This window comes from Chroicocephalus ridibundus, chromosome 9, assembly GCF_963924245.1.
Source record: "Chroicocephalus ridibundus chromosome 9, bChrRid1.1, whole genome shotgun sequence".
In the NCBI taxonomy this organism is placed as follows: domain Eukaryota; kingdom Metazoa; phylum Chordata; class Aves; order Charadriiformes; family Laridae; genus Chroicocephalus; species Chroicocephalus ridibundus.
In genome coordinates, this window is record NC_086292.1 from 48,843,906 (window position 1) to 48,858,565 (window position 14,660).

At 56.1% G+C, this 14,660-nt stretch overlaps 2 protein-coding genes across 4 annotated transcripts in view; one reads left to right on the forward strand and one right to left on the reverse strand.

Moving 5' to 3' along the window:
• CLN6 (CLN6 transmembrane ER protein) overlaps window positions 1–14,660 on the reverse strand; it is a 157,897-nt gene that overhangs the window by 118,726 nt on the left and 24,511 nt on the right. The window lies entirely within an intron of this gene.
• Window positions 1–14,660, forward strand: part of CORO2B (coronin 2B) — a 48,645-nt gene that overhangs the window by 15,396 nt on the left and 18,589 nt on the right. For all 3 annotated transcript variants that reach the window (XM_063346064.1, XM_063346065.1, XM_063346066.1), the window contains one exon: window positions 8,303–8,503. In XM_063346064.1, the coding sequence (XP_063202134.1) occupies window positions 8,303–8,503 (201 nt within the window). The remainder of the gene's footprint in view (window positions 1–8,302; window positions 8,504–14,660) is intronic.

Consider the following 14,660-nt stretch of genomic DNA (forward strand, 5'->3'; position numbering starts at 1 on the left):
GCTGTGGAGGAGCATCGGGACCGGAGCAGGGTCATGCCCTCCTCGCGGGGACTTTGGGGACGATGACTCTGTCCTGGAAGGCAGGGCACTCAGGAGCGTGGCATGGCAGCGAGTCTGGTAGTGGGTTTTTCCCTCTAAAATAAGCCCTGGTGAGCTCTTTTGTTTTCTTCCCCGCTCTCTGCACACGGGAGCTGTGAGGAGTGTCCCCGGGCAGGGCTGGGGGGGGCAGGACGGCCAGCCCTGTGCTTCCTTACCAACGCAGCCATCTCCTCGGTTAAGACCTGCCAAAAAGCAGCTCTTGGTTTCGCACAGTTCCGCTTTGTTGCCTTAATGGCTGATCAATACTCGAAATGTCAAACTCGCGCACCGCTGACCTTTCTGATGGAAAATAACTCCGGCCCAGCGGCCCCCGGGGATGCACATGTTGGCTCTGGAGAGCAGGGAGGGAAAATAACCCCGTGCAGGGGGGGTACAGGGGCAATGAGGGGGCAGGTTGCAGTTGTCTTTGGTTTCCTTCATGCAAAACTGCGCCTTGACTTCAAGTGGAAAGCCCCAGATGGGGAATGCTCTCCAGAACCCCTGCCTGACCCAGGAGGAGGTGAGAAAAAAGTGTGATTTTGGAAAGGCACTCTGTCCTGTAATGCCACAAAACCTCTCCTGAAAGCCCCATTTTTTCTAGGCAAAAAACAAGTCTTGGATTTCCTTTTCCCAACGCACTTTTTCATGCAAATATTTTTTTTCTTGCTAGTCAACCGTAGCCCTGATACGTAACGGTGGGCAGAACAATAAGTCGGACAGTCAGGGTGAAAGAGCACTGGTCTCCTATTAAAAACCTCCCTACGGCCGTGGGGGATGCTACGTGCCATCGCGGTTACCCAAAGAGCCGCTGTAGGTGCCCCAGCCCCCTTGTCACTCCCCAGCGCGAAGCAGAAAGGGCTTGCCAACCCCCCCCAAACGCCTGCTTCGTCTGCAGGTGAAGGCAGAAATTAATTTCTTTGAAAGCTTTCATGATTGAGGCAGATTAATCGGCGCTATATATAGGATATACAGATTTTTTAGGGATTACAGTCCACTGTAACTGCCTATTGCGGCGTCGGGGGCTCTTTGCGCAAGCTCTCCCTCCCGGCTGCTGTTGCCAAGGCTCCCGATGCTTGAAAAGATGCATTTAAAAATAAACACGTTGAGACAAGAGCTGTGTCCTGCTGCTGCTGGTAGGCAAAGGCTGGAGCTGCCAGCAGATCAGAAAAGCTTCCAAAGAGGGGCTGGGTTCTTTCTTTTTGGCTCCCTTTCTTTTTTTCTCCAGGCGAAGGGCAGTGCCGTTCCCAGGGGACGCGGGCAGAGCTGCTCCGCGGGGGGTTTTGTGCGTGCTGCTGGGACACGGGGGTCAGGTCCCGCTGCCCCACGGCATCAGCTCTGCCTGGCTGATGGGTACCAGCCCTCCATCCCAGAGAAAAGCCTGCAAAAAAAAAAAAAATTGGGTTTTGGGTGGTTTTGTTATTTTTTTTTTTAATGAGAAGCCTGAGACACTCACTTAAAAGCTTATTTCCCCACCCTGCAAGAAACAGGAGCTCGCAGGGTGCCCGGGGCAGGTCTGTCCCCTCCGCAGCCCATTCCTCGTCCGGCGGAGCTCCCTGCCCTGCTCCATGACTTGCTGGCATGGTACGCAGGTGCGATATTCCAGCTCCTGGGATAGATGGGGAAAAAGAGGGAAGCCAGCTCTCTGCAACCTCCACGCACGGTCCAGCCTGCGCTCTCGGAGAGGAAAAGTTGCCCATCCCTTCCCTGGTACGGGGCTGCAGCCGCTCCTCCGCATCGTCGCCTTAATCCAGCCCTCTGGTAGATGGAAAAGCTCTTGCTAACCGACCTACGTTGCGTGCTCCTGTCCATCTTCTCCCCGTATCTGCTTTTGCAGTGGAGCAAGGTCAGGGTAAGATATTAACGCAACTCTGCAAAGGTGCCAGGCAGCGCGGCAGGTTCACCCAGAGCTGCAAACGCCGGGCTCCTTGCCTAGAATATTATCCCTGGGGTCTTTCCCCACCTCCGGATCTGCATGTTTTCCTCTGGTTTTGAGGAACAGCACCAAAACCGTCGCGATGACCCACAGAAACAGTCCGGCTCTCCTCTGCATTTCTCCTCCAATGAAATATTTTTTGCTAAAGGAGGGATATTCCGCCCTCCCAGCTGGGGTGCCCGGCTCAGCGCAGACGCCCGGCGGTGGCAGATATCCTTGCTCCGATTATGAAACCTCAATGAGCTGCTTTGTTCTTTTGTTTGGAGAGCAGGAGCGGGATGGCAGCGCTGCCGTCCCCCCCCGCCCTGGGGCTGCTGGGGGGTGCAGGGGAAGGAGAGGAAGGGGAAAGAGATGCTCTGCACTGGCCTGTATCCCTGCTCCGGGCTTCCCAGCACACCCATATCCTGCTAAAACTATTGTTGGCAAAGAGATTTCCACCTTCCAGCTTGGGATTTTGGGACACGCTCTTCCCCTCAAGCACTTAAATAAGTAAAAAATTGCAATGAGCCCAAAAACGCCGGAGCGGAGCAGAGAATTTCGCTGCCGCTGTTTGTCTCATGAAGTTAATGCTGATGCTGAATGTGGTGATTTGGGATGTGATTTATTTTATCGCCTCACTTCAAAGTGCTTTATAGCATTCTCCTTTTTCATGTAAGTTCTGCTCAACTTAAAACAAGGGAGGAGTTTTGTAATGAAATTTAAAACCAGAGTCCAACAATAATGCAGAACTAGAATGAACCTTGGAAACGCTGGCACATTAGTGCGATGCTGGAGATGGATGGAAATGACTCCAGTAAATCAATAATATTTTTTTTTTAATGCATCTAAGCCATTGAGAGTGAGGTGATGGAAAAATAAAAATGCCCATTAGTGTCAGCAGAATGTAGAGAATTACCCAAAAAGTGAGTTTCATAAAAATTATGTATTATAGCCTTGCAAACGCTCTGGGTAATAACTTCCAGAATTGCTGGACGTGGCGCATCGTATGGTGACAGGAGCTGGTCCCTCCCTGCCGGGAGTTCGGTCCGAGCTGGGGCCGACAGAGGCTGCAGAGACACCTGTGGCTTCGTGCAAGTGCCCAGGGCATGAAAAATTCCCAGGATTTTTTTGGTCTTCCAGCATCGTCTGTCTTCCCGGAGAGCGGTGGGCAGCAGCGCACCCGTCGGCTGCGGGGTGATGGCTGGGGGCTCACGAGCATCCCTGAATTCACCCCGAGTTTGTGTTTTGGGGTTTTTTTTGCCATTTTTCTCTTCGAGAGCAGAGAGAAGGGTATTCGTAGGGGGAAAATAATTTGCAATGAAAACGATAGGTTCTGAACAGACACAATTTTGCAAAATTTAAGTCAAAACCCTGCAAATAGCGTGTAAGGGAGGAGAAAAAGGAAAAGAAATTTGGAACAAAACCCCCAAGAGTTTGGGGCTGTTCATTTCCACAGTTGCTGAAACGCAGACGGAGCAAGGCTTTAAATTCAAGGGGAAGACAGCAAATGGAATGTTTCTCTCTGAGTTTTGGGGGAGGTCCCTGTCCCCTGGCACATGGAGGCCTTGCCACAAGGATGTCACCGTGACCAGGTCATGGCCACCTCTCCCCACACCCCGCGGGACGTGGGGCACTGCGGTCTCCACACGCAAATACCCGCGCGAAGCCCCCGGCCGCTGTCGCCGTCCCCCCCGGGAGGAAGCAGAGGGGCCGGCGTGGGACTGCGGCTGGGTGGCTTTTTCCAGCCTTTCCTCTCCTGCTTTGTCTCGCCCGAGTCGAACTCCTTTGGGGAAGGGGCTGTTTTCCTCCCCGGCTGGGAAATGTCCGCACCACCTGCAAATTCCTCGGTGCCGGAGGGGAACGCTGAGCCGCGTCCTGCCGGCATCCGAAGCGTCTCTGCATCCCCCCCCTCCTCTCCATCCCCTCCTCCTCTTCAAAAGCCTTCGCTGGCTCAGCCAGGAAAAAGGATGTTTGTCCAGCGCCGAACTCCAGCGTGCCCCCTCCGAGCCCGGAAACCCCGGGGAGCGAAGGACTCTGCAAAGCAGCACACGGGGGGAAAAGAAATAAGTAAATAACAAAACTATTTCCCATTTGAAACTATACCTCTGTCCTGGGTTGCGGAGCCTGCGGGATAAGAGATATTCATCCTCCTGGCTAGAAATTTTGATTTGTTTTCAACTGTTTCCCATCATAGAAGTGGTGTTTCTTGTGAAACCGTGGATTTTGCTGGGAAGACTTCCCACGTGCAACCTGTCGACCCTTTGCACGTTGGTTTTTCATTGACTTTCTTCTTCTTGGCATCCTTAAGGTGGCTTGGTGGCCTTGCATGTGGGCTTGCGCTCTTCTCCTTCACATCCTTCGGGAGCAGCTGGGTGCCAGGGAAATCTTTCCACATTGGACCCAGGTGTCCCTGGTGTCCCTGCCATGGGCTCAGTGCTATGGCCACCATGGGCTGCCAGCGGAAACCAAAGGGCTCCTGCCCCTTCCTCCATCCCCTGGATGCTTGGAAGCCCCATGAGATAACACTAGCTTCAAAGAGAAGGTTTAAGTATATGTAGTGGGGAAAAATGAATGGAGGAGCAAATGATAAAACTAAATGGAAAAATAAAGCTGGCATCTGCCTGGAAACTCAAAGTTTTCATGAGTCCGGGGAACGGAAACATCGGTCACAAAAACACCCCAATGGGATAACGCAATGGGAAACCAGTGATATTTTCTTGGCCGGAAAATATTTCTAGGCTTTTATTTGCAGGCGATGCCTCCTGCAGCCCAGCAGGCTCCACGGGGAAAGGGGTTTGGGTGAAGCGTGGCAGCCCAGGGTGTGCAGATCCCGCCGGAGCCGGCAGCACCTCCACGTGCCAAACCCGGAGGTGTGAACAGCACGGCGGAGCAAGACCCCGCTTTCCCTGGGACGCTTTCCAGCGGGAGAGCGCGGCCTCTGCCAAAGCCATCTGCTGAAGAACCAGACATGCAGATGATGATGTTTTGACGGTGGACTTTGCCTGCCCGCCCACCTCTTGGGCGCTTTGCTCCGGCGACGGGACAAACTGCCAGCAGGAGCAGCCGGCTTCGGAGCCAGGCGAAGGGGCAAAGGATGCTGAACTTTTTCTTTTTCAAACCAAAACCAACGTTGATGTGTAAGTGTCCCGTCAGCTGCTTTTCCCCGCTCCTGCCGCACCGCAACACCCTCTCCATCCGAAGGCTGATGCTCCCTGCAGCCGGCGGGGCTGGGACCCCCGTGAGCGCTCCCAGCTCTCCCATGGGTCACGGAAGCTATTTTTGGCGCGGGAAAGCCTCCACTGGCTGACAAAACCAGAAATCTGCAGGAAAGGACCTGGCTGGGAGCCACCCACCACACAATGTCAGCTCTGGGCAGCCCCAAGCCCCTTGCCAGGGATTTTGCCGGCGTTTCGGGGCTGTCTGCATCCCCAGGGTGATGGGACGCTGCTTACAGGAAATACGGGCTGAGGTTAAAGGAAAGAAACTCTGGATTTCTCCAGCGAAACAGGCACTTGAGCTTATTGCTTCCTCCCGGCGTGGGGGGGGGCTGCATGGGGGCTTGCCCAGTTTTCGGTGAAAGAATAAAACAGGGAGAGCTGGGGAAAAAGAGAGATGTAAAAGCGCTGAGGTCCTGGGGACCGCGGCGGGTAGGGAGCATCCATAGCACACCCACGAGGACCCGCGTTAAGGGTAAAAACACATCTCCGGGATGTGCGGAGCTCGTTTGTGCTGGCGATTTCTTTGGCAGCAACTTGTTCAAGTTGAATTTCTGGATGGAGCAAATATTGGGAGCCCCCTTTTCTGCTACCCCCTGCGTGGCAGGAGGGGTTTCCTCAGGGGAGTCCGTGGGTTTTCTCCTGCATGGGGGTATGCTACGAGGCACCTGAAAAGTTTAGTGGGAGAAGGATTCAGCAAAAGGCTCTTTCTGTAGAATCTGGGGCTTTGTTTTTCAATAGGTCTGGAGCAGAGGGGCACAGTCAAAGTGCCAGGATCGTGGAGCAAATCAAGAGCTTAAAAAAATATGGAAATGCATTTTTGTGCTTTTCTTAATATTGTAAAGGAATTAATTTCAATATGAGAACTCATCTGTTGAGACAAAGGAAAATGTAAGACTTAGTGAGACTCTTGAAAGCCACTCCTCAAGCTGCGGTCGGGATGTTTTTCCTTGCCCTGCCTGACTCCGACCGCTTGGGTAGGTTTGGCAAAGATTCACAGCGCGTTGTTGGACGTGAGTCTGCATTTTTTCAGAGCAGAAGCCTTTCCAGCCAAAAATGCCTCTCTGCTCTCGTTTTGGGTTAAATCCTCCAGAATCTGTGTCCTTTTTTCCTTCTTTGCAGCCTGGGGACTGCCGACAGCATCGCCTCCGCGTCAAACATGCAGCCCTGGTGCTGCCGGGCGTCCTCGGAAGGATGCTGGCAGTGTGTGCGGCTGGGGGGATGGAAAATCCCCAGTGGGAGGTGTCCCTGCCCTGGGTTGGAACTAGATGATCTTTAAGGTCCCTCCAACCTGAACCATTCTGTGATTCTATGATTCTATGAAAATAGAGCGGGGATTTTGGTGTGATTAACGGGGTCAAGGCAGCCCAGCGGGATCGTGGAATCATAGAACTGCCTGGGTTGGAAGGGACCTTTCAGGTCATTGAGTCCAACCATCAACCCAGTGCTGCCAAGCGCACCACCATGTCCCTCAGCACCACGTCTGCCCGGCTTTTAAATTCCTCCAGGGATGGTGACTCCACCACTGCCCTGGGCAGCCTGGGCCAATGTTTGATAAGCTTTTCAGTGAAGAAAGCTTTCCTAATATCCAATCTAACCCTTCCCTTGCGCAACTTGAGGCCGTTTCCTCTTGTCCTATCACCTGTTCCTTGGGAGAATAGGCTGACCCCTTGCTCAGGACTTTGCCTACGGGCAGGTTTCCTGGGGGCAAGGCATCAGATGCTGGGAGGAATATCGGCTTCAGCGGGGCTCTGCTCACACGAGGTCACTGTGACGTGTCCCTGGACATCAGCCCTACAAGGCACAGTGCAGGCTGTCACCTTCTGCTGCTCCTCGCTGCCTTTTGCCCCACAGCCAGGAGTTAATCCTGCCGTTGGGCTCGCTCATAAGAGATGGGAACACTACCTACTGTTTCCAGTCTTAAAGCTGAAGTTCCAGTCTGAAAGTCCGAAATTCCCCTTTCGGATTCAGGAGCTGCTGCTCAAACACGCCGTGCTCCCAACGCTGTGCGTGGGCGTTGAGTTTGGGGCGAAGCATGGCCTCAGCCGGAGTTATGTAGGGTCGGAGCAGCCACCGGCGCGTTTCTCTGGTGTTGCCCCACGCTGAGAGATGCTCTCAGCAGATGACCCAGGGTTTAAGTACGCACTTACAGGCTTTTGTCAATAGATGCTGGTTACGGAGACGTGAGCGGCGACAAGTCCTCAGGCAATTACCATGTGTTTGGATAGAGTGGAGTACTTATCTTCCTCTAAGGTGGCTTAAACGCTTATGCTGTTCTGCACACTCCGTGTGCCTTAAATCTTTATAGATTTTATCATGAACACTTGCGCTACCATAAGGATTGTTCAAAAGAAGACCAAAATGAAAAAAACCAGTCTTTTTCTTTTTTTTTTTTTTTTTCCCCACTTAGAAAAAGCAAAGTAGCGAGGACAAGCAGAAGGGTGCTCACCTCTGCGCATGCAGCTGTGGCGCTCGGACTTGCTATGGGGAAGCAGGACGAGCTGGTGGGTCCTTGGGATCCCTGGTCCGCCGGGATCAGCTGGTGGGATCCCTGGGAGCACCTCGCTCGCTGTTGGGAGCAATGGCAGCCGGCCTGCAGCACGTGCTCCCGCGACGCTGCGGGTTACCCCACGCGGGGAGATCCACGCGAAAGAAGCTGAGAGAGCTGAACACAGGGTGTACCGGCTCCCCGATGCTCACTCCCTGCCTAAGTGCTCTTATTCTGCCCTGATGCCTGCTTTCATGTGGCCCAGGCCAATCCGTTTCCAAGTCATCGCATTAAAAGCCTTAATTGGTTTGTCATCTGCGCATGAAGTAGTAGCGCTGTGTGTTCTAGATAAGCAGTTCGTGCTGAAAAGGAGATCAGCTTAAATTCTGCAACAGTCGAGAGCCTTTTAATGCCTTGTGTGAGTTGTACCTTGCACCGGGGTACATTTTTTCAAGTGTGTTATATTTGCAGACCTGGGCTGCGCCGATACTGCTGTGCCTCGTCAGGCACAACCCCTATTGCAGCGCGGGTTGGAAACTGGGAAGCAACCGGGAAACAGGCCGGGCGGGGTATTTTTGGAAGGCTAACCCCTCTGTGTTTGCCTGGCAGATGTCATGGCGCCCGCAGTACCGCAGCTCCAAGTTTCGGAACGTCTACGGGAAAGTGGCGAGCCGGGAGCACTGCTTCGACGGCATCCCCATCACCAAGAACGTCCATGACAACCACTTCTGCGCCGTCAATGCCCGCTTCCTCGCCATCGTGACGGAGAGCGCCGGCGGGGGCTCCTTCCTCGTCATCCCCCTCGAGCAGGTAAGAGGTTTGGCCCCGGCGGAGGTGACTCCGATCTGGAGCCGGTCCCTAAGCGCGGGTCTGTGGATGTACGCTCCATCCCGGGAATCCCCTCCTGCCGCGGGATGCGTGGAAACCTCTGCTGTCCTTTACTGGGGTTTTCTTGTGCGGGGAAGGGAGGATTTACAGCCGCCTTAGTGAATTGGGTTTGTTCTTCAGGAAGAAAAGGAAACATTTGTTAAAGGCTTCTCTTTGCGCCGGCGTTTTTGGCATCTCTCGGCGAGCACGTGATGGCAGGGCGGGCGCTGGGCACAGCTCCATCCTGCCCCTCCGCAGGGCCAGAGGCCGCTCGGGTTTGTGACCCCCATATTTTCACTGACACAGCTGCCGGGAAGCAGGGGAGTCCCAGGGGAGCCCCTCGTCCTGCCGAGCGGGTACCTGTCCTTGTCCTTTATTTGAGCTTGTCCATATGATGTTCAGCCCTCAAGCTTCACGCCCCGGACAGCCTGAGGGGGGGGCCGCGGCTGCGCACCCGGTTTTCCCATTGCAGAACCAAAGGGGCTTTTGCTCTGTGCACTCCAGCAGATGCCACCTCGCGTAAGGTTTATTTTTAAGACCCCATCACCAAGCCGTAGCCCCCTGCGAGCAGCCAGTGCCCGGGAGCCGTGTGCTGCGCCCTGGCAGTCCTCTTTGTGTCTGCGCTCTCAAGCCGGTTTGCAGCCCGCGTCCTTTCTCCCCACCGCGCTGTGCTTTTGCTTCCACAGCTGAGGCTTTCCCCGGCTCTTTGCCTGAGTACCCACGTGAATCCGCACATCTCTGGCTCGTGCAATTTTACATTCCGAGAAATTCAGCCGATGCTTCAGAAGCGGCCCCTGGGGGACCACGCTTGGTGTGCAAACAGCCGTGCAACGCAGAGATGCGTCTCTCGGAGGAAAAGCCGGGCAGCAGCGACCTTGAACATGAAATAAATATTACCTTTGCTCTGCTTTGCTGCCCAAACGTGAGCGCAGGGCTCTGCCGCAGGGTACCACAGTTGCAGGGATGCCGCTGCTCTCCTGCTGGTGCTCCAGCGTGTGGACCGGCAGCTCCAGGCTGGTACCCACATCCCATCCCTGGGCATCCTGCCGTCATCCCACGGCTCTTGGGCTACAGGAGGGGACACAGGGCTCCGAGTTGCTCATTCTCAGGAGTATTTCTGACATGGGAGGAGCTGCGCTCGCTCCCCTTAAGGATGCACCTACTCCATGTCACTTGAAGACACACCGTGTATGAAGACGTACGATGTGCATGGGGAGAAGGTGGTTGTCGGACAGGAACATCACGGACTTCCATCCAGGATTTCCGTCTGGGAGGGGAAGGTGGCAGAGCTGGGGCGGTGGGATGGAGGAGTGCTCCCCTCCGAGCCCCTCCGCACCCCGTCTCCCCATGCCCTGGCGTTCCTCTTAGACACTTTCCCCGGGTAACGTTCCCATCTCTTTCGAATTTCTCTTTAATTTCTGGAATAGAATCAGCTACAGATGGAAGAAATGATAATCAGTGTCTTAATTGCAGCGCACAGCTTGACTCCTGTTAATATTCGGAAAACCAGGAGCTTTGTCTGAGCACTCGGAGCGCTCCAGCCTCCATCCCTGCCTCCCTCCCCAGGCCACCGAGCCCGAGCTGCGAGGATGCCCATCCACACACCACTTGCTCACGGTCCTAAATCCCAAGCTAATAACCGGTATTGCCAGCAAATTACCCTTTGGTTTTTTTTCCTGGCAAACGTAGTCCCGTCCCAGCGGGATAAGAGCAGAAGGAGTGCGATGCCGTTTGCAACCTGTTCCGAAGGGATCATCAGCCGCGGGTGGAAATCCTGGCAATATCGCGCCCAATAAATCCTGGCCGGAGCAGACCTTGGCACTCCGTGTCAAGTGGCTGCACACGCCTTCGTGCAATCTAATAATTTCTTTTTTTTTTTTTTTTCAAATAGGGACTGATTAGCTCATTAAGAGTAAACTAATTTTCTTTGGAAATCAGCAGCCCTCTAATTAATTGGCATCCATATTTAGCCGAACATAATTAAGGTAACCTAGATACTGCAGATCTACTCAGGACTTGATTTGCTGCCATTTTTTTTTATTTTTTTTTTTTTTACATTTCTGCCCGCTGTTCTGCTCAGAAACGTTCACCAGAAACCCCCTCTGCTTTATGCTTCGAGGGACAATGCATTTGCGTACGCTGGGCCGTATGTTCCTCTGCCTGCACGTCAGAAGGGCTGGTTCCTCGCGCGTTTACGTGGCAATCAAGGGGATGAGCAACCGCTTCTGCAAGGCTCCCGAGGTTGGAAAGATGGAGCACGGCTGCGTTTTGTTCCCCCGTCCTCCCCGAGCCTGTCCCCCCACGCCACGCTGCGGCAGGATCCCAAATTCTGGAGCCTCGGCCACTGGGAAGCAGCCTCTCCCCAGCACCGCGAAGGTTTCGTGCCGTAAATATCCCTGGGGAGTGGGCGAAGCAGAGCTTGTGTGCTGGGGCTGGGGCTGCGGGAGATGGTTTGCTCCCTGAGCCATAGCAACAGAAGGGTTCAGCCCAGGCTTCAGAGCCCGGAGAGAGTCCAGCGGAGGCTACGGAGGTGACCAAGGGACTGGAGCGTCTCTGTGCTGAGGAAAGGCTGGGAGCCCTGGGGCCTGGAGAAGAGCAGGCTGAGAGGGGATCTCACCAATGCTCATCAATAGCTAAAGGGGGTGTGTCAGGAGGATGGGGCCAGGCTCTTCTCAGTGATGCCCGGCGACAGGACAAGGGGTAATGGGCACAAACTGGAACACGGGAAATTCCATCTCAACGCGAGGGAAGACTTAGAGGGTGGCAGAGCCCTGGCACAGGCTGCCCAGAGAGGTGTGGAGTCTCCGTCTCTGGAGACATCCCAACCCCACCTGGAGGCGTTCCTGTGCCACCTGCTGTGGGTGACCCTGCTCTGGCAGGGGGTGGGACTGGGTGATCTCCAGAGGGCCCTTCTGACCCCTGCCATTCTGGGATTCAGCTGAAGGGGAGAGGAGACCATGTCAAAAATCTGTTATTTTGAGTCAGCAATAACCCAGCCCGGGTTGAGCTCCATCATCATGAGCAAAATCCAATCCTGCTCGGTCGGTGCAATTCCGCAGGAAAGCAGCTCGTGCGATTACATCCCTGTTTGTGGTCCAACACGGACCACGCTTCTGCTCCATCCTCTCTGGACACGCTGCCGGCACCGGCTGTCCCGCCACAAGCTGTCCTCGTGCTCGGCGCCTTGCGAAGGGATGTATGGACAGAGAGAAGGACATGTGAAATTATTGGAAAGCCAAGATTTGGGCTCCATTTTTAAAAAATCTGTGCAAGAATCCCAGAAAAATCAGGAACAGTGTAGTAACATTTTTTTTCGCAGGTAACGTGCTTAATTGGGAGAATCTGAGGTCTCACATTTTGCAGCCCGAATAGCAGTGTTGTCCCCAGGGCTGCGCATCCCTTGATGCCAACGCTGAAATCCAGCCTTGTCACCATCAGCAGCAACGGCACAAAGTCACCCGTGGAGGAGCCTTCGTCTCTTCTGGACTTTCCAATGCTCCAGGGTGCATTTTGTGGCATTTCCAGGTTTTTATTGGTAGCGATGAAGCATTTCTGTTCCTGTGAAAGGGAAGCCGTGGCTCTGACATCCGTGTCTGACCCCAGGGCCGGGATGGGGCCGTGCAGCCCCAGGAGCACCCGCTCCGCCCTACCCAGTCCCTAAATCCCAAAATCCGCCCCCCAATCCCTAAATTGTCATCTTCAGCTTCGGTCCGTTTAGTCTCCCAAATGCTTTAGCTTTATCCAAACGCATGGAGAGCCCAGGGAAAGGGACAAAATACACGGTGCTTTTTTAAGATATTACACTTGCAGCCCCGAAGCGTGAGAGCTGCTCTCCCCCGCCTCCCCCGTCCCAGGGCTGGGACACCTTTTGGAAGCAGTTATTAAATAAAAGAAATAAACCGGGGCATTTGTGCTGCAGCTCACCCGCAGCAGCCAGCACCAAGGGTACTCGGAGAGCCCCTGGGCTTCGGGCTGGCCCTGGGCTGGCCAAAACCAAGCCCCATCGTTAGGTGGGTCTATCTCAGCTGTGCCTCCTTTAGTTGGCGTCGTATAAACGGGGCTGGGGGTGAGGAGGGGCTGTACTGCATCTTGCTGGGCGGTGGGGGGGAGGGCTGTGCTGCAGGGGCCCCTTAGGCCAGCTGTTGCAGGAGAAGGGTGGGTGGCATCGCTCGCACTGCGACAGGAGGATTTCTGTTTCCATCGGGGATGGAGACGGCTTGTTTTCCCCAGCCAGACAATGTTATCTGCCTGCGCACCTGAAGGAAGCCGCGGGCAGGAAGGGGGAGTCTCTGTTTACATGTGGGAAGCTGAAGTCCAAGGCCGCTGCTCGTGCCAGCGCTGCCTGCGGGGGCCGTGGGTGGCTGCGTGTGAGCTCTGGAGCTGCCCGTGGCGTGGGGCAGAGCGGGGCTGAGCGTGGGGCAGGTCCTTCACCCCACTGTGGGCAGGGCTGCCTTATTGCTGGCCAGGGAAGGCTGTGCAGAAGAGCAGAGGTGTGAGCAGGGCATCCTGGGGGGCTGGCAGGGGACTGAGCCCCCCCTGTGTCCCCATGGGACACTGATGTCCATTGCCTGTACAAACCGACCCAAAGCAGGGGCAGCCCATGGAGGTGACGGACCCATTGCCAATCCCCATGGAGGTCCCGGACCTCCAGGGCGGCTCATGGAGGTGACGGACCCATTGCCAATCCCCGTGGAGGTCCCGGGCCTCCAGGGCGGCCCATGGAGGTGACGGACCCATTGCCAATCCCCGCGGAGGTCCCGGACCTCCAGGGCGGCCCATGGAGGTGACGGACCCATTGCTAATCCCCGCGGAGGTCCCGGGCCTCCAGGGCAGCCCATGGAGGTGACGGACCCATTGCCAATCCCCGTGGAGGTCCCGGGCCTCCAGGGCGGCCCATGGAGGTGACGGACCCATTGCTAATCCCCGCAGAGGTCCCGGGCCTCCAGGGCGGCCCATGGAGGTGACGGACCCATTGCCAATCCCCGTGGAGGTCCTGGACCTCCAGGGTGGCTCATGGAGGTGACGGACCCATTGCCAATCCCCGTGGAGGTCCTGGACCTCCAGGGCGGCCCATGGAGGTGACGGACCCATTGCCAATCCCCGCAGAGGTCCCGGACCTCCAGGGCGGCCCATGGAGGTGACGGACCCATTGCCAATCCCCGCGGAGGTCCCGGACCTCCAGGGCGGCCCATGGAGGTGACGGACCCATTGCCAATCCCCGCGGAGGTCCCGGGCCTCCAGGGCGGCTCATGGAGGTGACGGACCCATTGCCAATCCCCGCGGAGGTCCCGGACCTCCAGGGCGGCCCATGGAGGTGACAGACCCATTGCCAATCCCCACGGAGGTCCCGGGCCTCCAGGGTGGCTCATGGGGGTGACGGGCCCATTGCTAATCCCCACGGAGGTCCCGGGCCTCCAGGGTGGCTCATGGAGGTGACGGACCCATTGCCAATCCCCGTGGAGGTCCCGGACCTCCAGGGCGGCTCATGGAGGTGACGGACCCATTGCTAATCCCCGTGGAGGTCCCGGGCCTCCAGGGTGGCTCATGGAGGTGACGGGCCCATTGCCAATCCCCACGGAGGTCCTGGGCCTCCAGGGCGGCCCATGGAGGTGATGGACCCATTGCCAATCCCCACGGAGGTCCCGGACCTCCATTCCAGCCCTGGGGAGTTGGGGACAGGGACAGCAGCTGGGTGAAGCCTGCGTCGTGCCGCGGGGAACCGCGTGCAGATATTGCCTGTCCCTTTGTTACCCAGCACAAAGGGACGCAGCAGAGGAGCAGCCCCTCTGTCACCAGGAGCGGTGCCACCATCCCTTGTCTGTGTGGCATTAGTGGGTGCCCTCCTGCCAGCTGTGTGCCAGGGTGGCAGCTGGCAAGCGGGAGGAGCGGGCTGCATGCCCCAGGCAGCCCGCCCTGGCTCTGGGATGGCTTGTTTTGGCTCACGGTCCCGATGGTATCCGCTCTGCCTGTGCGCTCGTGGCATCACCCTAGGGACCCCCCCGCGGGGACACCGGCTTGCCGAGGCTGGGCAGAGAACGGGCAAGCTCATCGCACAGCTGCTCTCCTTGCTTCTCAGAGCTGCTGCGCTTCAAAGCGCTGG